Below are 19,106 nucleotides of genomic sequence, written 5' to 3' on the forward strand. Positions count from 1 at the left end.
GATATGTCACTGGTGTCGATTCCGATATCTCGATCTTTTATATAGGATCTTTCCGGCTAATTAAATTCATAAATTATATCCATGTAAACATTGCTAGTCGTTATAATGTGGTATGAACGCAACATTTAGGTGTATTATATATAATGATTTCTTATGGAAGGAAAATATTTTGTAATCATTCTCCTAAAGCCTTCTATAAAAAGTCTGATTTATCTCATTTATTTATTGATTTGCAAAATTATATTAATGTCATAAATGTCATATCATCATCATATAACCACGTTTATCCCTTGCGAGTCAGACAAAGCTAACTGTCTTAAAAAAATTGATAGCCAACGTTCAGCTGTTGCTAATGATTTAAGGCAATATCATTAACTTTTATATCAATTATTTTCAGTCGTCCCCTCTAGCACTGTCCGCCGGGGTGACAACTGTACATTTTTCCCAGAATTGCCACCCGGTGCTAATTAATATACGAGTACTTATGGTGAATGTTACCGCAGTGTAGATACAAAAAAATACAACAAAATCATGCATCCCCGAATTCATTTAACAGTACGTATGTGAGGCGTGTAATACAATTTGTGTATCTTGAAAAAAATTTAATATAATAGACGATTGATTTAATAATTTACAGTCCCAGAATCTGTTAAGGGTAAAATTGGGTCAAATTCTCTATAAAGTCATTTTATGTACCTTTTATTCACATGTCTGAAAATAACAACATGCTTACGATATATATTAAGACTATATACATAATATTCCGATATTTATGGCCTTCCTTTATTTTTATCTACGATATGTTTTGCTGTCACGATGTTTATTTAGCATGTTAATGACAGCAATTATGCGAGTATGGATTGTATAAAATCAAACGCGTATTCAATGGATGACGTCTGGCAAGTAATTGATTCATACTGATTTTATTGAAAATTTTCCACAAACCTTATATTATCCATAAATAAGTTAAAAATGGAATCCTCATATAAATGTGCATGTATCTTTAGAAACAGGACTTAAATTTAATAGGCACACTAGAATATATGTTAGAATAAGTCTTTTTCCTGGAGAGGTGGACAGAAACATCATTTTTTCAGATCGTTTTGGGGTCATTTTTGACCTGATATTTCGCTTTATACTATCTCATCAAATGCGTTTGACTTTATTTACACTTTCCTTGTATATTTTTATTTTTAAATTGTATATTTTATTTTGTTTACAAAATAAAATTATTAAGAAGTTTATTTAATTTAAGTTTAGTAAATTGTATATTTTATTTTGTTTACAAAATAAAATTATTAAGAAATTAAAAACAAAATATATTTACCTATCTATTTTTTCACTGCTTAAACCACAATGTAAACCACATGTCTCATATTTTGATAAGCAATGGAAAAAACCTTAGGTAAAAATAGACTAAACTGAGAACTTTCAATTTTTGTAATAAGGCGTGTAAGGTTCGTCCTTATTTTCTTTTTTAAGCAAAGGAAATGTATCATGAAAATCGTGTACAGGATGATACACTGGTTTCAAGTCTTCATACGCAAAGAAAGGATATGTATATAGTCCTGTAACGTATACCGCAGGCAGGTATGGGTTCCCGGGATATCCATTGTGAATGTATAATTTGTCTTCATTCTTCTCCTTCTTCACTGGTTTTCCTTTATGTCCGTGAGCGTTGAAAACTGGGTGCCAGCCATAGTCATAAGAATTCGTGTCGTGAGTTGTACTGTCATTCTCTATCCATTCCGAATTCACAGCGAAACAAAAAAACAGAAATAAAATTTTTCTCCATAGATTCATAGCTGGATGTTAATAATAGTTTAAAAAGTTGGGTATATTTTCAACTAATAACTGTCGAGAAACTTTTTTCTGAAGAAACAATAAATTTCAAGATTTGAATAATCCTTCGCTTACCTATGTAAAAATATTCCTTTAAATATGTGTAACTTACACAGAGTAAACCGAACACGCATATTGTCCAGTAGAGGGCTCGACCAATAAGACACTCTCTAATCAAGAGATTTCACATCAGGCGTCAGTTTTATTCATGCAATAGTTTTGCACAGAAATGTCGTGAACATACGTGTATGCAAAAGTGTCCATGTAAGAAAATACTCATAGGTATATACCACGTATTCTTTATCTGCGATTGTTAACTACGTGCTATGTATGCGCATTCTATTGAAAAGCTGCTCTATGGAAACTTGTACTAATTAGTATTATCAGTGGTAAAGGAAATCGTATGAAAGTGGTTGTGGAAAATTATTGGTTATCTATGCAATTCTGTCAGTAAAACAATTATCACTGCTTCAGTTCTGTTCGAAAAACACCATTTGTTGGGTTTTACTCATACTCTTACCTATATAGACGTATTTTAGAAATAAATATTTTTTACCTATTGATTTGTGATCTAAAAAGTAATAAAAAGCTATTATAATTTGTCATTAGTTCATCGAAGGATCAGTCAGTTTGTAGAACGAAAAGTAAATAAAAATTAGATATGAAGATGGTCGATCTTTTACTGTTAGATTTTCATTATAAGGCCTTGTCACAGATTTTATTTGTACGATGCTCGTTTTACGACGACATACTGAGAAATAACAGATCCTAATGTAGATAGCAAAGTCCCATACCTGTGTCATTGCTTTCTACCCATTTATCTGACGATAAATACCTGTCATTCGACTTGACTGTATGGTTATTGGAACCTCTTCCTGATGCATAGGCAAGAAGAAGAGAAAATCCTATTGTTTGTATTGCGTAACGTTGCTTCGTATTCCTGTCCACGAAGCACGAAAAATTATTTTGTACAAAACCAGACCAATATTTGACTAATACTAATATAAATACATTATAAATAAGACATAGGTAATAAGACGGCACAGAAAAATTAAGTGTACATTAAATATTGTTCCAAAAAACTGATAGGCGATTAAAGAAGCGTAACAGAAATCTATTTTTGTAATTTTTGTCGGTCTGTCTTTTACGTTATAACTTCAACACTACTGGACGGATATGAACGCGGTGGATTATACATAAATATATAATAAGGAGCGGAGCCAACACTTTGTTTCGTCAAAATTGGTTAAGGGAAAAAAATATTATTTTAAGCACTGCTTAAAAACTATTGTACAGTGTTGAATTTTAGCGGGACTGTGATGAAATTGAAACAGAAAAAGTGACAGGTTGCTAAGGTTTTTTTTATCGAAACCTAATAAAATGTTCTTAACAAATGAAATACGGGTTTTCAAATAATAGCTTTAATCAGTGTTTTATTTCCAAAAATCGTAGAGAAACATTCGTCAATTCTAAGGTTTTGGTTTTTCCTCTTTGTCTTTGTTAAGAAGAGTTGGGATTATGTTGATCCAGTTGGAGGGGTCCTTGAGCCAGTCCGATGAACCGAATACCTGTTGTAAAGATGCCAGGATGTTTTGAGAATTGCCGTCTCCAGGTGAAGTGGCAGTAGTAGTTGCCTCATCTTCAGATCCACGTTTTAGTCTGTTCATGGGCTCAGAAGCGATCAGGCCAACCAGGCATAGAAGGGTGACAAAAACGATCAGCTTCATCTAAAAATAACAAATAATGAGAAAAAATTTCAAAAAACTTGGACGTCTCGTTGATTGCTCTTGATCATTAACTTGGGATTTTTTTTAGGCAATGGGCAGAATTTCAATTCCAGCATTAAGTTTGATTATAATCTCTTTTGGTTCTGGGGTGTATAAATGATATTGAACATACGTAGGATCTGGTGTGTAGACTGAGCTAAAGTAACAACTCTTGAAAAGTGAAGGATGAAGAAGATAAATTGTGTGTAGAGACCCGGTTGGGTTGCTTCGTGATTATAAATACTGCCTCCATCAAAAAACATAACGTGAACTTTGTGACAAGTTGAGATATCGATTTCAATGGCAAACGTAGGTATACTTAATGCGTGTGAATGCATAACGTAAAAAAAGAAAGTGATTCTGTGCCTAGAGTATCCATGTTCTGTGTTATATAAATCACTACATAGTATAAAACAAAGTCGCCCATTTTGTCTGTAGTCCCTTCGTATGCATAAAACTTTAAAACTACGCAACGGATTTTGATGCGGTTTTCACTAATAGAAAGAGTATTTTCTCCGACAGGTTTTTATATATAATTGAAATACATTGAAACTATATTAGCTGAGTTATAGCGATTTATGTCCAAGAAGTCAGAAAAAAAATCTAATTGAAGATTGCATTTGTGCGTGCGCCGCTTATACCGTTGGATACAAGTAAGAACAATGTATAGCAAAAACATTGGTCTTTATTAGTTCTACAAAAAAGTCCGCGATGACATATATCCAGCTTTTTTATTTAAGTCACAAAAACTACTTTTCTGTATTAAAAAAACATTTAATTCGTTGGGTGATGTTTAACTGGTGATATAACCAATAATACATATATCCTTATCAAAATAAGTAAGTTCATCATCACGAGCATTTAATTTAGATTATTTTTGCAGTTTACAGTGTGTTATTTAGACATATAGTTTAGGAGATATCACGATATATTTCAAAAAATGTAGACAAAGTTAATCTTCTAAAAATAAATGTAAATAAAAAATAAGTAAAAGTAATAAAATGTAGAATGTAAATAATTTAAAAAGTAAACAAGAAAATAATAGTTAGATGTATATAACAAAAGTAGGTAAGTACATAAAAAAAAAAACAAAAAATATAAAAAAACGGTACATAAAAAATAAATAATATTAAATAGTAGGTACTACGACTTTGATCTATACATATAAGACAAAAAAAAATCTGTACATTACTTAAATATTTTTTCCAAAAACTGATAGGGGGGGGGGGGGCGATCAAAGAAGAGTCACAGAAACCAAAAAACATTTTAATATTTTAAACGCGGTTAAGGGAAAGAGAAGTTATTGTGAATTGAAAATTAGTATCCAATATGTGTTGGTGCGTTGACTGTATTTGTCGAAGTAGCGGGATACACGCAAACGAAGTTGCGCGGGTCAGCTAGTAATAAATAAAAGGGTAATTTCAAATTGGAACTCGCATACTAAGACAGAACCACAACGCATTACGGGCAAGGTTCTCCTGTAAGTTTCGTGTAAAAACCTGAATTGCCACTCCAGGATTGTTTTCAATAATTGACCCTGAACCCTTTCTCAGAGTACCGGGACCAACGCCAGGATGATGATGATTAATAGAAACAGCAAAGTATTAGCGATAATAACAAATAAAATTACCTTTTTCGAAGAAGGAAGTAAACAAGTGTTGTTATTTTGAAGACGTTCTTCTGTGTACATACATTTCACTCCTACCATGAGGTTTATATATATTTTCGAAGTGCTATATTTAGTTGTTTTGTTTTAATTTAGGCAATTCTATTGTAGTTAACAAGTGATAAGCCAAATTAATTTATTTTTATTGCAGACACATCCGTGGAAAGTGGATCCGTGGAAGTAATTTTCCGGTGGTTCAATGAACTCGCATTTTGTCTTTGGCATAGAAATTACCTACTGACTTAGGTTATTAATTGACAAACTTGCATATATTGACATGAGATTTCGAATTCATTTGTTATCAAAGATGATTTTGGTTATGCAAATAAGTTTACCTGTTACTTTGCGACTATGAAGTATCGAGTTTCTTCTATTTATGAACCAAATTTAACCAAAAAGGATCAAGAATTGTCAAGTTTTTTTCGTTACAAACAAAAGTTCATCATTTGAATTTATATCTTGCTCGCGGCTTCATTCACGAACATTGTTGTTTAACGCAAATTTTACCTAATCAGTCTTTTCCCTGTTTTCCTTTCGTTCGTCCCTTTTCCTCAGTAAAGGCTTGGAACGGGTCAATGTGCGAACGCATTCGCGGGCAAAAGTTACCTATCCAAAGACGTGCTTTCTTCCGCTTCCGTGGAAATTTTGGGAAATCTAAAAAAAACAAACATGCCAAAATAATGATATTTATAATTAAACAGCATTTCTCGCGGTTTTGCTCGTCACAGTGTCGTTCATAATTAATATCCTATAAACAAAATTGATTTGGTTTTCATAACTTTCTCATTTTTATTCCGTTTGGTTTATTCGATTTTGTTGTATAACTAGACAATATAAGTTGTGATTTTTTTCCAAATACCTTGCTAAAATTAATGGATCATTTGTTGATGGTAAATAATTTTCTTTTCTGTTATATATCAGCACCAAGCTACATATTATATTCTCTCTCTTTTGTTCCCGGATGCACGTGCTACTGTACTGTACTGTACTGGCTAGGTGTCCAGTTTACTACATTTCTCTCTCCACTTCTGAAGAACATATCTGAGGACGCTATTTAATACCTACTATACAGCTTGGTTTGAACGTAGATATTATTACTTAATATTAATAAGGCGATGGGCTAGCAACCTGTCATTGGTTGAATCTCAATTCGATCATTAAACCATACAGCTGAACGTGTCCTTTCAGTGTTGACTCTGTCTCCCCCATAGGTATAAAGACGTAATTTATGTTTGTATGTGAACTGATTATATTTTCTCTAAAAATATTGAAAAAAGAAAACACATCTACTAGGTTTTATTGTTTTCAGATTGTAATTTTTCAATTGGCGTGGCCGAATCAATCTTATCAACGAAAATTACCCGAGGCTATAACCCCGACTGTCGTCAGTCCTACTATGTGGAGACTGTACGAATCCGCTAAAGAAAGCTATTATGATTTGGTGTACATTTTTGAAAATCCACTTACTTGGATACGGAAAATGATGAACCGCCCTTAAAGTAAGACGAAATAGGCACCCAAATGTGCAGGATGTACACATCTTACGTGATAATGTTTTCTTTACATCTTTATGCTGTCTGTCATAATAAGGATTTTGTAAAGTGAGTTTATAATAAATCTCCCTCAGCTTATAACCAACTTTGTTAAGATTTCTGTTTCTCACTGTAGCCAACTTTACGAACATTTGCTATGATAATACTATAAATACATATTTGCAGATAGCTGATACATCTGCGCTGTAATATCATTACTATTTAAAAATTCATAAACATATATAAGTACATATTATCACGTTTATATCCATTACGGAGTAGACAGAACCAACAGTCTTGTAAAGACAGAAAGGCCACGTTCAGCTGTATGGCTTAATGATGGAATTGAGATTCAAATTGTGACAGGGCTAGCCCATTGCCTGAATTCATAAATAAAAATAAATTTAAGTAAACAAAATTTTTTTAAAGAGAAATATCATAGGTTTTTCCGAATTTCGAACATTATTTTTTTTGTCTCATCTTCTGGGACTCATTCCAATTTATATCTTTATCTTTATTGATGTTTGACATAACCTGATCTTCGTGATGTTTTTATGGAATCTTAATGAAACCTATCTATAAAAAATCTTGACCTAACTAATATCTGACTCTGATTAAGACCTTGAAATATTCCTATACCCCGGTATGCAAAAAATCTCGTTTGTCTTTTTTCTTTCGTCTCTTTTAAATACTTAATGCTAATAAGAAAAACGTCAGACTTTTTAATTCCCTTTCCGTTTTTACAATTATATCAAAGAGATTGTTAGAAAAAAGTCTTTTTCTAACCATTAAGGTACTCATTTTAACGTTGTTTGATTTAAGTTGGTTCCAGGTCAGTATCATTCCTATTAAGATGATATCATTGTTACGGTTCTGTACTGAGTTCACACAGACATTCTCATCTCAAATGCATTATGTAATCGTGTTTGTAGTAAACTTATAGTACACTCTTTCATATGAGTGTGTAGGACAATAGGTTATGATTATAAGTTAATCATTTATCACATGGTTCTGAATTCAGCCACTTAAATTCAGTATAGTGAATCAGTCGATTGTGTTAGACTGTAGATGTAAAACTACGAGAAGACTATTGAAGTCTAAAAAGGCTTAGCGTTTGGACACTAACTTGCTAATTAAACGGATATCAGCTTGACTCAGTATCCAGTGACAGTTTTTATCTTCATGGCAAGATATACGTGGGTGATTTTATTGGTACTCTATTAGTATGTGATTTATAACTAGATTCTTATTTTTTCTCTTGATGGCAGTCTCGGTTTCATCCTTACTTCCTGGACAGCGTAGGAGCCCGGAGTGCGCCTCTAAACTTGATCCTAGATTGGGGAATACGGGTTTTTACACGAAGCGACTCCAATCTGTCTTGCGCAACCTTTTCAGGGGAACTCAACTCATATTGGATTATGGTAACACATCCTGAATATTTGGTTTTGAAACGATCCATTAGACATGGTTAAAGTAAGATTTGATCATGTAGGTACCTTTTTGTGCAAATCTCAATTTATAGTATGATTTAATTCCACGGAATTCTGACAGCTGTATCAAGTAGGTAAATATAATGTTAAAAATAAATAGAAATACAATTATCGACGAAACATTGATGTTCACAAATAATTGTATAAGATACGAAGGTTTTGCAAAATAGAAGCGAAATCATATTGTTAAAAGGGTTTGTGATTAGTGGAAAGTTTTAGGTTGTTACACAAAGAAGTACCGCGTGGCTGACATAATAATTATCGATGCTTTTTTGTGTAACAACCTAAAATTTGGCATGTTTATATAAATTTATTGATACCAACCAATAGCATATGTCGCGAAACGGCGACACCGGAAGGGTTATAAAACATTCACAAAATTTGGTTAGAAAGCAATAATGATATTAATAATGAATGCGCATCAGCAAGGAAATTATTTTTTTTACTATTATAACTTTTGCCCGATCTGGATACCTATTTGGTCCAGTAGGAAATTAAATTTTGGGGATCAGACCGGAATAATACTTTATGTCATATAACCATTGATGGGACAAGGGCTTTCTTATATTATAAATAGGTAAAGTCATAAATTTTTGTTTGTTCGTAAGGGATAATCTTCGGAAATATTGAATCAACCATGGAAACTCTTTTACCGTTGAAATGGTACATTACAGGCTATAAAGCTATATTATGTATCATGGACGATGACGTGGTGGACCGCTGATTGATGGATAATCAAAGAAATTAACTTTCAAAACCTTAAACTTTCAACAACGACTTTCAAATTTTTTTCAATTGGCAGTTTTAGGGACGGCTTTACTATTAATATTTAGAGTAGGTATTTTATGCTTATCAAGAGTGTAAATTTATTTACAGGTACCGCTGCTGTTTCTGCTTTTTATTTATCTAGTGAAGCCGGCAGTTCCGGTTCGGCACCGGCGTGATGCATTTGGTTGGATCAAAACTCAATTTAAGACATTTTGGAGATATATTAAAAGGTTATTTAGTTGTTTTAAAAACACAAATTACTCATCTACTGACGTAAATATACCAAAATAAAATGTTCATCAGTCATAAAAAATACTAAGGTATATTATAATACAGAAGGAAAAGTGTGCCCATTTTCATCGTTGTATATAGGGAAATATGTAAAATAATCTCATGGCAAAAATTCTGGTCACATGTGGAAATCTGAAAGGAGATTATTACTCAGTAGTTCCATCCAGTTTCATCGAACTGTGAATGGTACCTACTAGTGTCAAGTCAACATTGACACGAGTTGCGTTATTTCGAGATCTTTTGTAAATGGAACTAGTGATAAAAATTATTATCAATAGTTCCATCATGTAATTATTCTATGGCTAGTGTCAACAAACCAGATTTAGCGCTTGCCTTAAAAAAGAAAGTGATGGATATAGGGCTATTTGATATTATATATAGATTAAAGCAAGAAATTTTCTGTGTAACATGAGGAAGATGATGTGTGTATGTGAAATCAGTTAGTGTATAGAGTAGACGAACGAGCAAGGCGTGTAAAAGCTTGAAATCAACTTGGGGCGAAAATACAATTTTGTATTCATGTATGTTTATTTGTATGTATATACCTATTTGTCTAATCTGATTTTTAATGAAATTTTACATAATATAGGATCTGTCAATAGAATATTTAAGTTCGTGGGGCAATAAAATCGGATTTTTTGAGATATTCACAAATTTGTAAAAATCAAAGTGTTTCTGAGGCCTATGTTCGCAGCAACTACGACAGCAACGTCTAGTTATGTATACCATTGGTCATTAGGTATTCGGTGCTGTGAGACAGCCGCTCACTGTCACCGGTGACTGGTCATTACCCAATCCCCTCGAGAGGGTGACCAGTCTTTATGTAGTAAAAGTGATACATACACCGATATTAAGACAAAAGATTTTTTGTTTTTGTTTTTTTTTTCTCTGTTCCTAAGTAATAAACTCTAAATGTAATGATTTTGGCACAGTCACATACAAAACCTTGAAGAGTAATATAAGTAATGAAAGCAAAAAAATAGTGTTTTTTTCTAAATCTCATTTCTTTTTTTAATTATTAGTCTAGTCTTATGACATTAAGTAGTTTGGAATAAATGTAAAAGTACTAAGAGTATCTAGAATCCCAACTTACATTATACATAAATGCGAAAGTAAGTTTTTTGTTTGTTACCTCTTCACGCGTTATCTACCAAACTAATCGTCATGAATATCCTATATATAATTAAGAGTCTGAAGAAGGACACAGGGAACTTTCATCCCGGTTAAAAACTATAGTTTCCGTGGAATTTGCGAAAACACCTGTGTACCTGTAACCTGTCGCTTTTTGTAGATGGCGTTTTTTTGAAGGTGGTGTTTAATTCGCGTGGACGAAGCGTAAAACCTAGATATAAATAAATTACAAATATATTAAAAAGATTGAAAGGTCACAACAACCCAACAACTGATGAACAAGATTTCTAAAGAGAATGGTTGGCAATTCATCGCCTAAAAGAATAATCCCAAGTTTGTTAACTTTTTCTTGATTGATAGTCTGTTGTAAAGTGGTTCAGCTTATATTGTTCCTAGATTTTCCTTACAAAGTTGGATTGATTTGGAGCGGTTTTATTCTGGTATGTTGTGAATCACATAGCTAATGTCTTAAAAAACAATATCAGTTGAGAAAATTCTTTAAAGCGAAATTGACAAGATTAGATCGAACTAGAAGTTGTGACGACAAATTTCACAGTAACTGATTTTACCAACAGTCCTAATTCTATGTTCACAATATATTTACTGTAAAATCATGGTGGCAATATTTATTTCTGATTTGTCATACCTACCTAGGAGTTACTGCAGAGATTAGGTATGGCTACAGCCCGTATCATGCGTAGCGAATCAATAAAATAGTGTTGGCACAAGTTGAAAATATCAGCTATCAATCGGTTATAAGTTTAAACTAAAACTAAATTAATCTTATTAAGTTAGCCTTACAGTTGTTTTAGTTTTAATTTAATAGTTAGGATTAAAAGGAGATTAAACTGAATTAAATTATTATCTCTTATAATTTATCTATTTAATCTCAGTTTTTTCTAAAGATTCGAATGGTACAGAATGGCTTGTGGCATTAAGTCTACCTATTGTACATTATTTTAGGTCGATAAAATTTGTATAAATAAATATTTCATTAACATAATGCTTCTGTCATGAAGATACGAAAAAATTCGGGTGTCTTTTATCATTCAGATTTCTAGGTATGGGAAGATCATAAATACGGTACTTAGAACTTACGATATATACATTTTTCAATGTACGGACAAAGCTTTCAGTTCAATTCGAAAGGAAGTTGATACATCATACACAATATTTTTATCGTCAAAAAATCATTGTTCAATTGGTTGTTTTGGACGTCATTTGTTGATCTGTGAGTACAGCCCTCGAACTACAAAGTCTTTTGTCCTGCATTATTTTGTCTGCTCGCCTGATTACTATGACACACGTGCGTGTCAAAGCGAATTTAAAGTTCCTGTTGATCCTTTGTGTCCAGTACGAGTCCAGGCTTCGTTGAGATAACATATATTATTCTTTAAAGTAGTTACCTGGTACTGTAATTTTCGATTAAGAAGAGAAGCAATGGAGTTCAGAGTGACGATTTTTGTTTGCGCCGTAAGTACTCGTACCAATGTAACAATTCTTTCATCGAATAAATTAAGTGCTTAGACCCTACGACTAATCATTCAGATTTAGTCAGCCCTTATTTAAGAATAACATAGTATTATACCCTTTATCGTAGGGAGAGCTTCCTTGACGGCACGGCCACGTAAAATCATAGCATCATGTGGTATTTAAATCAGGTCTACCTGAAAAAGAAAATTTCGTATGAATGAATGTATGAACAATTTTCTGTCGTAATTGTGTTATATATGTATTATATACGATATCCACACTTGCGTTCGTCATATCGTGTTTGTAACATCACTTCGATTTGCTTCTCGTTTGAATTTTAAAGGACGGGGACAAAAAATCTTATTTTGTGTATTATGAGGATTTTTTTATTTATAAGGGGATAAACATGGAATAAACAAAAAAACAAAGTAAAAAGCTATACTTCTTGCAGCACGTGATTATCTTTGTTGTGATTCAGTTACTGATGCAGGATTCATACATATAAAAAGACAAACGCAATAAATTAAAAGAATTTTGTGTAAATTTATTCCCTAACATTCAAATTACAACGTCTCATTATTTCAATTCTATCATTGAGCCAAACAGCAGAATGTGGCCTAACAGTATTTTCAAGACTGTTGGCCCTGTTTACCCCGCAAGGGATATAAACGTGATTATATGTATAAATGTAAGGACTTAGGATATGCCCTCTTTCACTGTGGGTGGTAATAAGCAGTAAAAATTAAGAAAAAAGTTAACGCTGACTTCACACAAAACTTTATCCTAACCAATAACATACGGCAAAGTTGATTTATGGCAAGTTGTAGTTTCTAATAAAGGAACAATGACATACTCACATACATGGGTACACATAAACACGTCTATATCTCTTGCGGGCAAAACAGAGCCAACAATAACAAAACAATATTATTTAAATTACATATATACATTCATAAAATCACGTCGTTTTCTAGGAGGGGTAGGCAGAGACTCCATCTTTCCACTTGCCACGATCTCTGCATACTTCTTTCGCTTCATCCACATTCATAACTCTCTTCATGCAAGCTCATCGGTTTCTGGTACTTTTGCCAGTATGTCCTTAATTTCACCAAGATACGTTCGTCTAGGCCTTACCACTCCGACCTTTCCCTCCACACACTCCTTTTATATTTGTTTAGTCAACCTGCTTTCATTTATTCTCTCATCATGACCAAACCATCGTTATATACCCATTTTAAACATATTTAAATAAATAAAATTTAAATAAAATGTGGATATATCCATGTAATTTTTTGTTAATGAAGATTATCACTTGCACTTTCTATCTATCATCTTTATTTCTTCACTTTGCATTTATTATCTATAAAACAAAGTTATTGACTTACAATTATTATTAAGTACTTATAATGTATTTTCTTCGCTACCAGATCAAAATATTTTCTGAATAATTATTTGACAAAATATTTATCTTGAGACGTGTTTTGTTGAAAAATATATAACGAAAATGAAGCAAAAAGTCAATAGCAAAAGTAATGTAACATGACATTTGTTATTTCATTTTGAATTTCCTTTTCATGGCATTAAATTACTTTAAAACACATTTTTCAATAAAAGGGTTTAAAGTGATTAATCATGTATTATTTGGGCTTAGAGTTTCAAAAGATTTTCAGCTTATGATATTTTAGCATTTCAATTAACGAAATTTGATGATACATTATTCAAAATTAAATCTACAAATATACCTATTAATTGTGTTATTAATTTCCTTTAAAGCTTTTATTTTATTGTAAAAAAAAGGAATTTTGCAGTTCCTCGCCGTAGTTTCCGCTCTCCCTGATGACAGAAACTTGCGGGAAAAGCGTGACGTCATGGAGTCCATCAAGAACGCATGGGGAGAGATGGTGAGGACTCTCAGCGACGCAGGAGACGCCGTCGTCCACGTGTTCAAGCCCACGGAGAAGAGTGTCATCGACAAAATGGCTGACGGGGTCAAGGGCCTTACGCAATAGTCCGGTTATAACCACTTACCATAAATAGTCGCCAACTGGTTATACAGCTATCTCATTCCTTAAAGCATGTATTGATAAGGAGGCCAATAATTTAATAGTATTATGAACAGATTTTTTATAATGCTGAATCAGTGCGTTTAGTGTGGGTTGCATCATATTACTAAAACCATTTAAAATGTTATATGCCATGTCCACCGATACTGTATATTCTCTCACGTAACGAATAACTAAGGCTATGGTGCAATTCACACTTATTTTTGCAAAACTCGAATCGTAACAATTATGTAATTATTGTTGTTCATAATCGCCTAAATGCACAAAGCAATACCTACCTAACTAAGGTTTTTCTATATTACTTAGATATAGAGATATAGCTATTAATTAATTCTGAGCTCGGGTCGTTAGTTTGTAATTTTGCTAGAAAGTTAAACTGACAGCAATTTTATAATTGAATACACTATTTAATTCGCCAAGTAAACGGCAAAACAATCGTGTGGTCGTTTCATGACACAGCTTTTTATCTGGGGGATTAAATATTATGTCTTTAAATTAAATAATTTTAAGAAATATCATAAATATATAAGTAATTTATGTAAGTGTAAAATAAAATATGTTAACAATTATTCATTGGAAATACAGGGGAAACGGTATCTAGTAATAATATTTATACAATAAAATTTAAAATCAAAATTATTTTTTATTAATATCACAATAATATTATAACATAGTTAGTCTTATAAAATAAACATCTTTTCATACATTATTAAAAGGCTCTATTAATAATACAAAAAATATGAAAAAGTTTAATGTATAAAAAGCAAAAAACAATTAGTTCAACAATATCCAACGGGTTATTTGACATGGATTTACACGAAATATCGTGTAACAGTGTTAGTCAGTGGGTTAAAAAATGTGTAAGTATAGCAAAATTACACTTCACTGTGGTACGGCGTACTGCCATCCACTTCGTAGATATCTCCTTTATTATGTACCTCAACACTGTCGTTTAAGATCTCTATTAGGTTATCTGTTCCGACCATGCGAGGAGCGGGACTCTCGGGGTAGTCCGGCCGTTTCTCGTAATCCTCATCTTTGTGTCTGTGCCGTGACGGTAGTATGAATATACCAGCTCGTATACCTGATTTCTCCTCTTTAACTTCTTCCTTGCCTACCGTCGCCTCAGACGGAGTACATTTTGTCCGTTGCAAGTCATTTATGTCGTATTGGTAAAATTCTGACTTGTGACGTTCTCTGACGAACATACAATACGCAATCCATGCAATTACTAATGCTGCCTGCAATATCAACGTAAACAATCACAATTATTGACAACAAATTTTATATATTGCATTATTTCATTTCTGAATAAAATGTCACTTACCAAAACGACTGCACAGATGAAACCAGCGATATCAGCTGCCATTTTATGGTTGTTTTTTATTAGTTGAAAAGTATGAGACGTGCACGCAAACGAGGTTAGATTGGAACACCGCCGGCGATCGGGCCACTCGTCGCATTCAATTAGTGTCGGTTGTAACTCTTTTAGTTCGTGATGTCATCGAGACTGGAGTTCCTTCAATGAGCAGGAATGAGCCTACGACATATTTGTTGTAGATATGATTACAGCGAGACCCCGGTGTATGTGTACGAGACCATCCTTGAAACTACGTTTCACATTACGTATTTTCTTTTGCATCGAACTGCACAATGGCTCTATTGTTTGTCGAAGTACTTACATTCGTATCGTATTTTAATACGTTGGAATAAGTATAACTTAAGTTTTATCTGATAGCCACTGTAAATATGACGTACTAGCTGTGCCCGCGACTTCGTCCGCGTGGAATAGTTGTTTTGGACGTCATTGAAGCCCTCAAGGATGAATAATTTTCCCCGTTTTTTTTTTCACATTTTCCATTATTTCTTCGCTCCTAATAGTTGCAGCGTGATGATAAATAGCGTAAAGCCTTCCTCGAAAAATGGTCTATTGAACAGAATTTTTTTTTTTTCAATTCGAACCAGTAGTTCCTGAGATTAGCGCGTTCAAACAAACAAACTCTTCAGCTTTATTATATTAGTACAGATATAAAGGCTAAGATTAGGATTTTATAGGTATATAGACCGTTTATCCGTGTTTTTGTTACATTACATCTCTTGGTGAAAAGGAGGTTAACAATAATTTTTGGTCTTAAAAGGTACTTATATGTTTATATACTAAAACGCTGTTATTTCGAAATTGCAAATAGACATTTGTATTTTATTTTTATGGTCACGTTTTATAAACAAAACGGTTATATACACAGGTAAGACTTCAGTTTAGAACGACATACAAAGTTGTTTGTAGTCCACAAGTAGACTTCAATTACCCTTGCCTTGACCTCAAATTGTTTGCCGAAAGAGGTCATAATCGCACTTTACCGACCGGATATAGCGCAGTTAAGAGATGCCCGTCCAATAGTTGAGTCGGATTGGCCTACTTAACGGTCAGAGGACCCCTCGGTATGTTTAGTGGGTCTAAAGATTATGAACATTCCTATTGAACCTGTAGAACTTTATGTTATAATTTTAAATTTAGAAATGTATTACAGCTTAATACCTTGTGGAGTACATATAAAAATATGCTTATAATAAGATTCAAGACAGTCGGCGGTGGCTTACTTGCGTATTTAGTAAAGCACGGCACAGGGTTCAAATCCTACCTCAGGTTTTTTATGAGTTATGTTAGATATGTACATTATTTGTTTGAGTGCTGCTCTGCTCTTATGGTGATGGAAAACATCGTGAGGATACCTGCATATTCAGGGAACTGGATGTGTAACCGTGATCCAATAATGCGTTAGGTTTCATTTCAAAGGTTGTGGAAAACTGAATGGTTTAATAAAATGTCAGCTCATGACCAAAAAGAAGACCGGTTTACTACAAGATATTTCTTTTGAAATAAGCAGCACTCTTGTACAACAAGAATAAGATAAAAACGTGCCTCCATAAGAATATACGATAAGAATATACGCTGAACAGCGGATGATTATAAACTTATCAGGCGTGGGGCTATTTAGTTAACACGAGCTCATTTTATTATATACAATTAACATATTAACATCATTATTATTTACGGGATAGTATGATTTATGTATTTAGTATCTAGGGGTAATAGCTAATGAAAATCATATCATTACATACAATGGAATATTGTTCACATCACATTTGCGGATGAAAATTTGGCTGAGGTAGGTACTCGTAGGTAGGTATTTCCGAAGATCATCCTCTATATATAAGCTTAAATTTACACTTAAATTCCTCATTAGTGTGAAAGTACCTATAGATTGAATACAACGTTCCTAGTAATTTGCAGAGGGGTGATAGAAATAAATAAAAAAAATATTTTAAGAAATAAATGTTGAAATTCATGGTTTAGATAGGTTTTATATTTTATATCGATATCTTATTTACAAGTCATTTTCTAAACTATTTATTTGGCTCCTCCCCGGTGCGATGCTGAGTCTGAAAAATAAAGTTTGGAATTTTAAAATAATTTTATCTGACGAGTATGAAGGAATAGTTATAAATGTGGATGAAGCGAAATGATGAGCCAAGAGTATTAAAAAGACTGATTGGCCACGTTCAGCTGTTGGCGTAATGGTAGAATTAAGATTTAAATAGGGACAGGTTGCTAGCCCATCGCCTAAAAAAAGAATCTTAAATTTATAAGTCTATCCCTTAGTTACCTTTTACGACATCCATGGGAAAGAGATGGAGTAGTCCTATTCTTTTTCTATTGGTGCCTGGAACCACACGGCATCAATATATCAACACACGGTCGAAAAGTAAATTTAAAGTAAGAAAAATTCAAAGAAAATATTACCTTGGCTATGATTGACGACTTGCACTGAAAAATAAGAATAAAATAATTAGAAAACTATGTTATTTATTTTTTTTAATTTATAATAACAATAATAAAAACCTATTAGGACGTATAGGACCTATTTTCATAAGAAAAAAAATATGGTAAAGGCCACCGAAAACTTTATATACATTACTTATATGGTTTTTGTCGTAGGTATTACTCACCTCCATCAACCACTTGAACTGTAAAGTAAACAAAAAGAACATTTATTGTTAAATACAGAAAAAATTTTTAAAAAAAAACTGAATATGCAATTCTAAGTACTTGTATTTGTAGGTATTATTTTATATTTTGATACTCCTCGACTTGAGGGTTACACCATACATGCGGGCCTAAGCCAAGCATGTAAGGGGAGACGGGTCATTAAATGCTGTAGGTGGATGTCAGTGTTGAAGAACTTAAGAATTTCCGGGTTATACGACATGTGTTAAGAATAACGGCTTTTTGGATGAGAGTAAGTATGTGGGCCGGTATATCTAAAGTGTTTAGGCTATTGATAAGTGATTTGGGGATTATTCCGGTAAAAGATAATACTATGGGGACTACGAGTATAAACACAGTTTGGACTTTCCATTGTGTCTTTATCTCTATTGTAATGAATGGTTTTGTCAGTGATAATAGTGCGATCTCAATATTATTATAATTAATATTTTAGAATTTAATATAAAAGAAGGTAATAAGAAACAGATTCATAAATACCTTGATCTGTGGGGCCATGAGCAACGTTCACTGAAAACAAAAGGGCGAGTCAATAAATGTTTATAATTATTTATGATATTATAAATAACATGTGTTATAATATTATAAAACAAATTAAACAAAAATTTCCACACAATTTTCCTTAAAATGGTAAAGTGTGTTTTATCAGCAAAAGGATTTGATATTAAGCTTAGTCTTTTGTGTATAAAAAATGTGTGTTTACGTTTAATATTGCAACTAATTAACAAATACCTGGATCAACCTGCCCGTCGACAACGTTAACTGAAAACAAAGAAAAAAAAATTAACACATGATCCTATACCTAATCTTTTTAGTTTCCGATACTGAATACGAACCAAATAACGATCTATATGAAATTATAAAGAAGACTACATCAAGAGCTGTGAACTACTAAACTGATTTTGACAGACAGCCTTGGCGTGGGTTCAAGCCATCATTCTCTCTCTCGTCTGCGACTCTAGTCTGACCTCCGCCATCTTGCAGGGAAATCTACTTATTTTGGATCATGGTTACACAA

The 19,106-nt window shown here is 32.9% G+C and overlaps 2 protein-coding genes across 2 annotated transcripts; one reads left to right on the forward strand and one right to left on the reverse strand.

Annotated features, from left to right (window-relative positions):
• The first annotated feature begins 11,878 nt into the window (after positions 1 to 11,878).
• On the forward strand, positions 11,879 to 14,415 carry LOC106132637 (uncharacterized). The gene is made up of 2 exons (XM_013332093.2): positions 11,879 to 11,959; positions 13,768 to 14,415. The coding sequence occupies exons 1-2, from the start codon at positions 11,927 to 11,929 to the stop codon at positions 13,966 to 13,968; spliced, it is 234 nt and encodes a 77-aa protein (XP_013187547.1). The 5' UTR covers positions 11,879 to 11,926; the 3' UTR covers positions 13,969 to 14,415.
• A 295-nt stretch (positions 14,416 to 14,710) lies between these two features.
• Positions 14,711 to 15,621, reverse strand: LOC106132632 (uncharacterized). The gene is made up of 2 exons (XM_013332087.2): positions 15,350 to 15,621; positions 14,711 to 15,263 (listed from the first exon to the last, which is right to left on the reverse strand). The coding sequence occupies exons 1-2, from the start codon at positions 15,389 to 15,391 to the stop codon at positions 14,898 to 14,900; spliced, it is 408 nt and encodes a 135-aa protein (XP_013187541.2). The 5' UTR covers positions 15,392 to 15,621; the 3' UTR covers positions 14,711 to 14,897.
• Positions 15,622 to 19,106: the final 3,485 nt, after the last annotated feature.

The sequence above is a fragment of the Amyelois transitella genome, chromosome 19, assembly GCF_032362555.1.
Source record: "Amyelois transitella isolate CPQ chromosome 19, ilAmyTran1.1, whole genome shotgun sequence".
NCBI classification, from domain to species: Eukaryota; Metazoa; Arthropoda; class Insecta; order Lepidoptera; family Pyralidae; genus Amyelois; species Amyelois transitella.

Coding starts and splice junctions, on each gene's coding strand:
- LOC106132637 (XM_013332093.2), top strand. CDS start 11,927: ATGGAGTTCAGAGTGACGATTTTTGTTTGCGCC. Junction 11,960..13,767: donor TGACGATTTTTGTTTGCGCC/GTAAGTACTCGT, acceptor GGAATTTTGCAG/TTCCTCGCCGTAGTTTCCGC.
- LOC106132632 (XM_013332087.2), bottom strand. CDS start 15,391: ATGGCAGCTGATATCGCTGGTTTCATCTGTGCAGTCGTTTTG. Junction 15,264..15,349: donor TCATCTGTGCAGTCGTTTTG/GTAAGTGACATT, acceptor TTGATATTGCAG/GCAGCATTAGTAATTGCATG.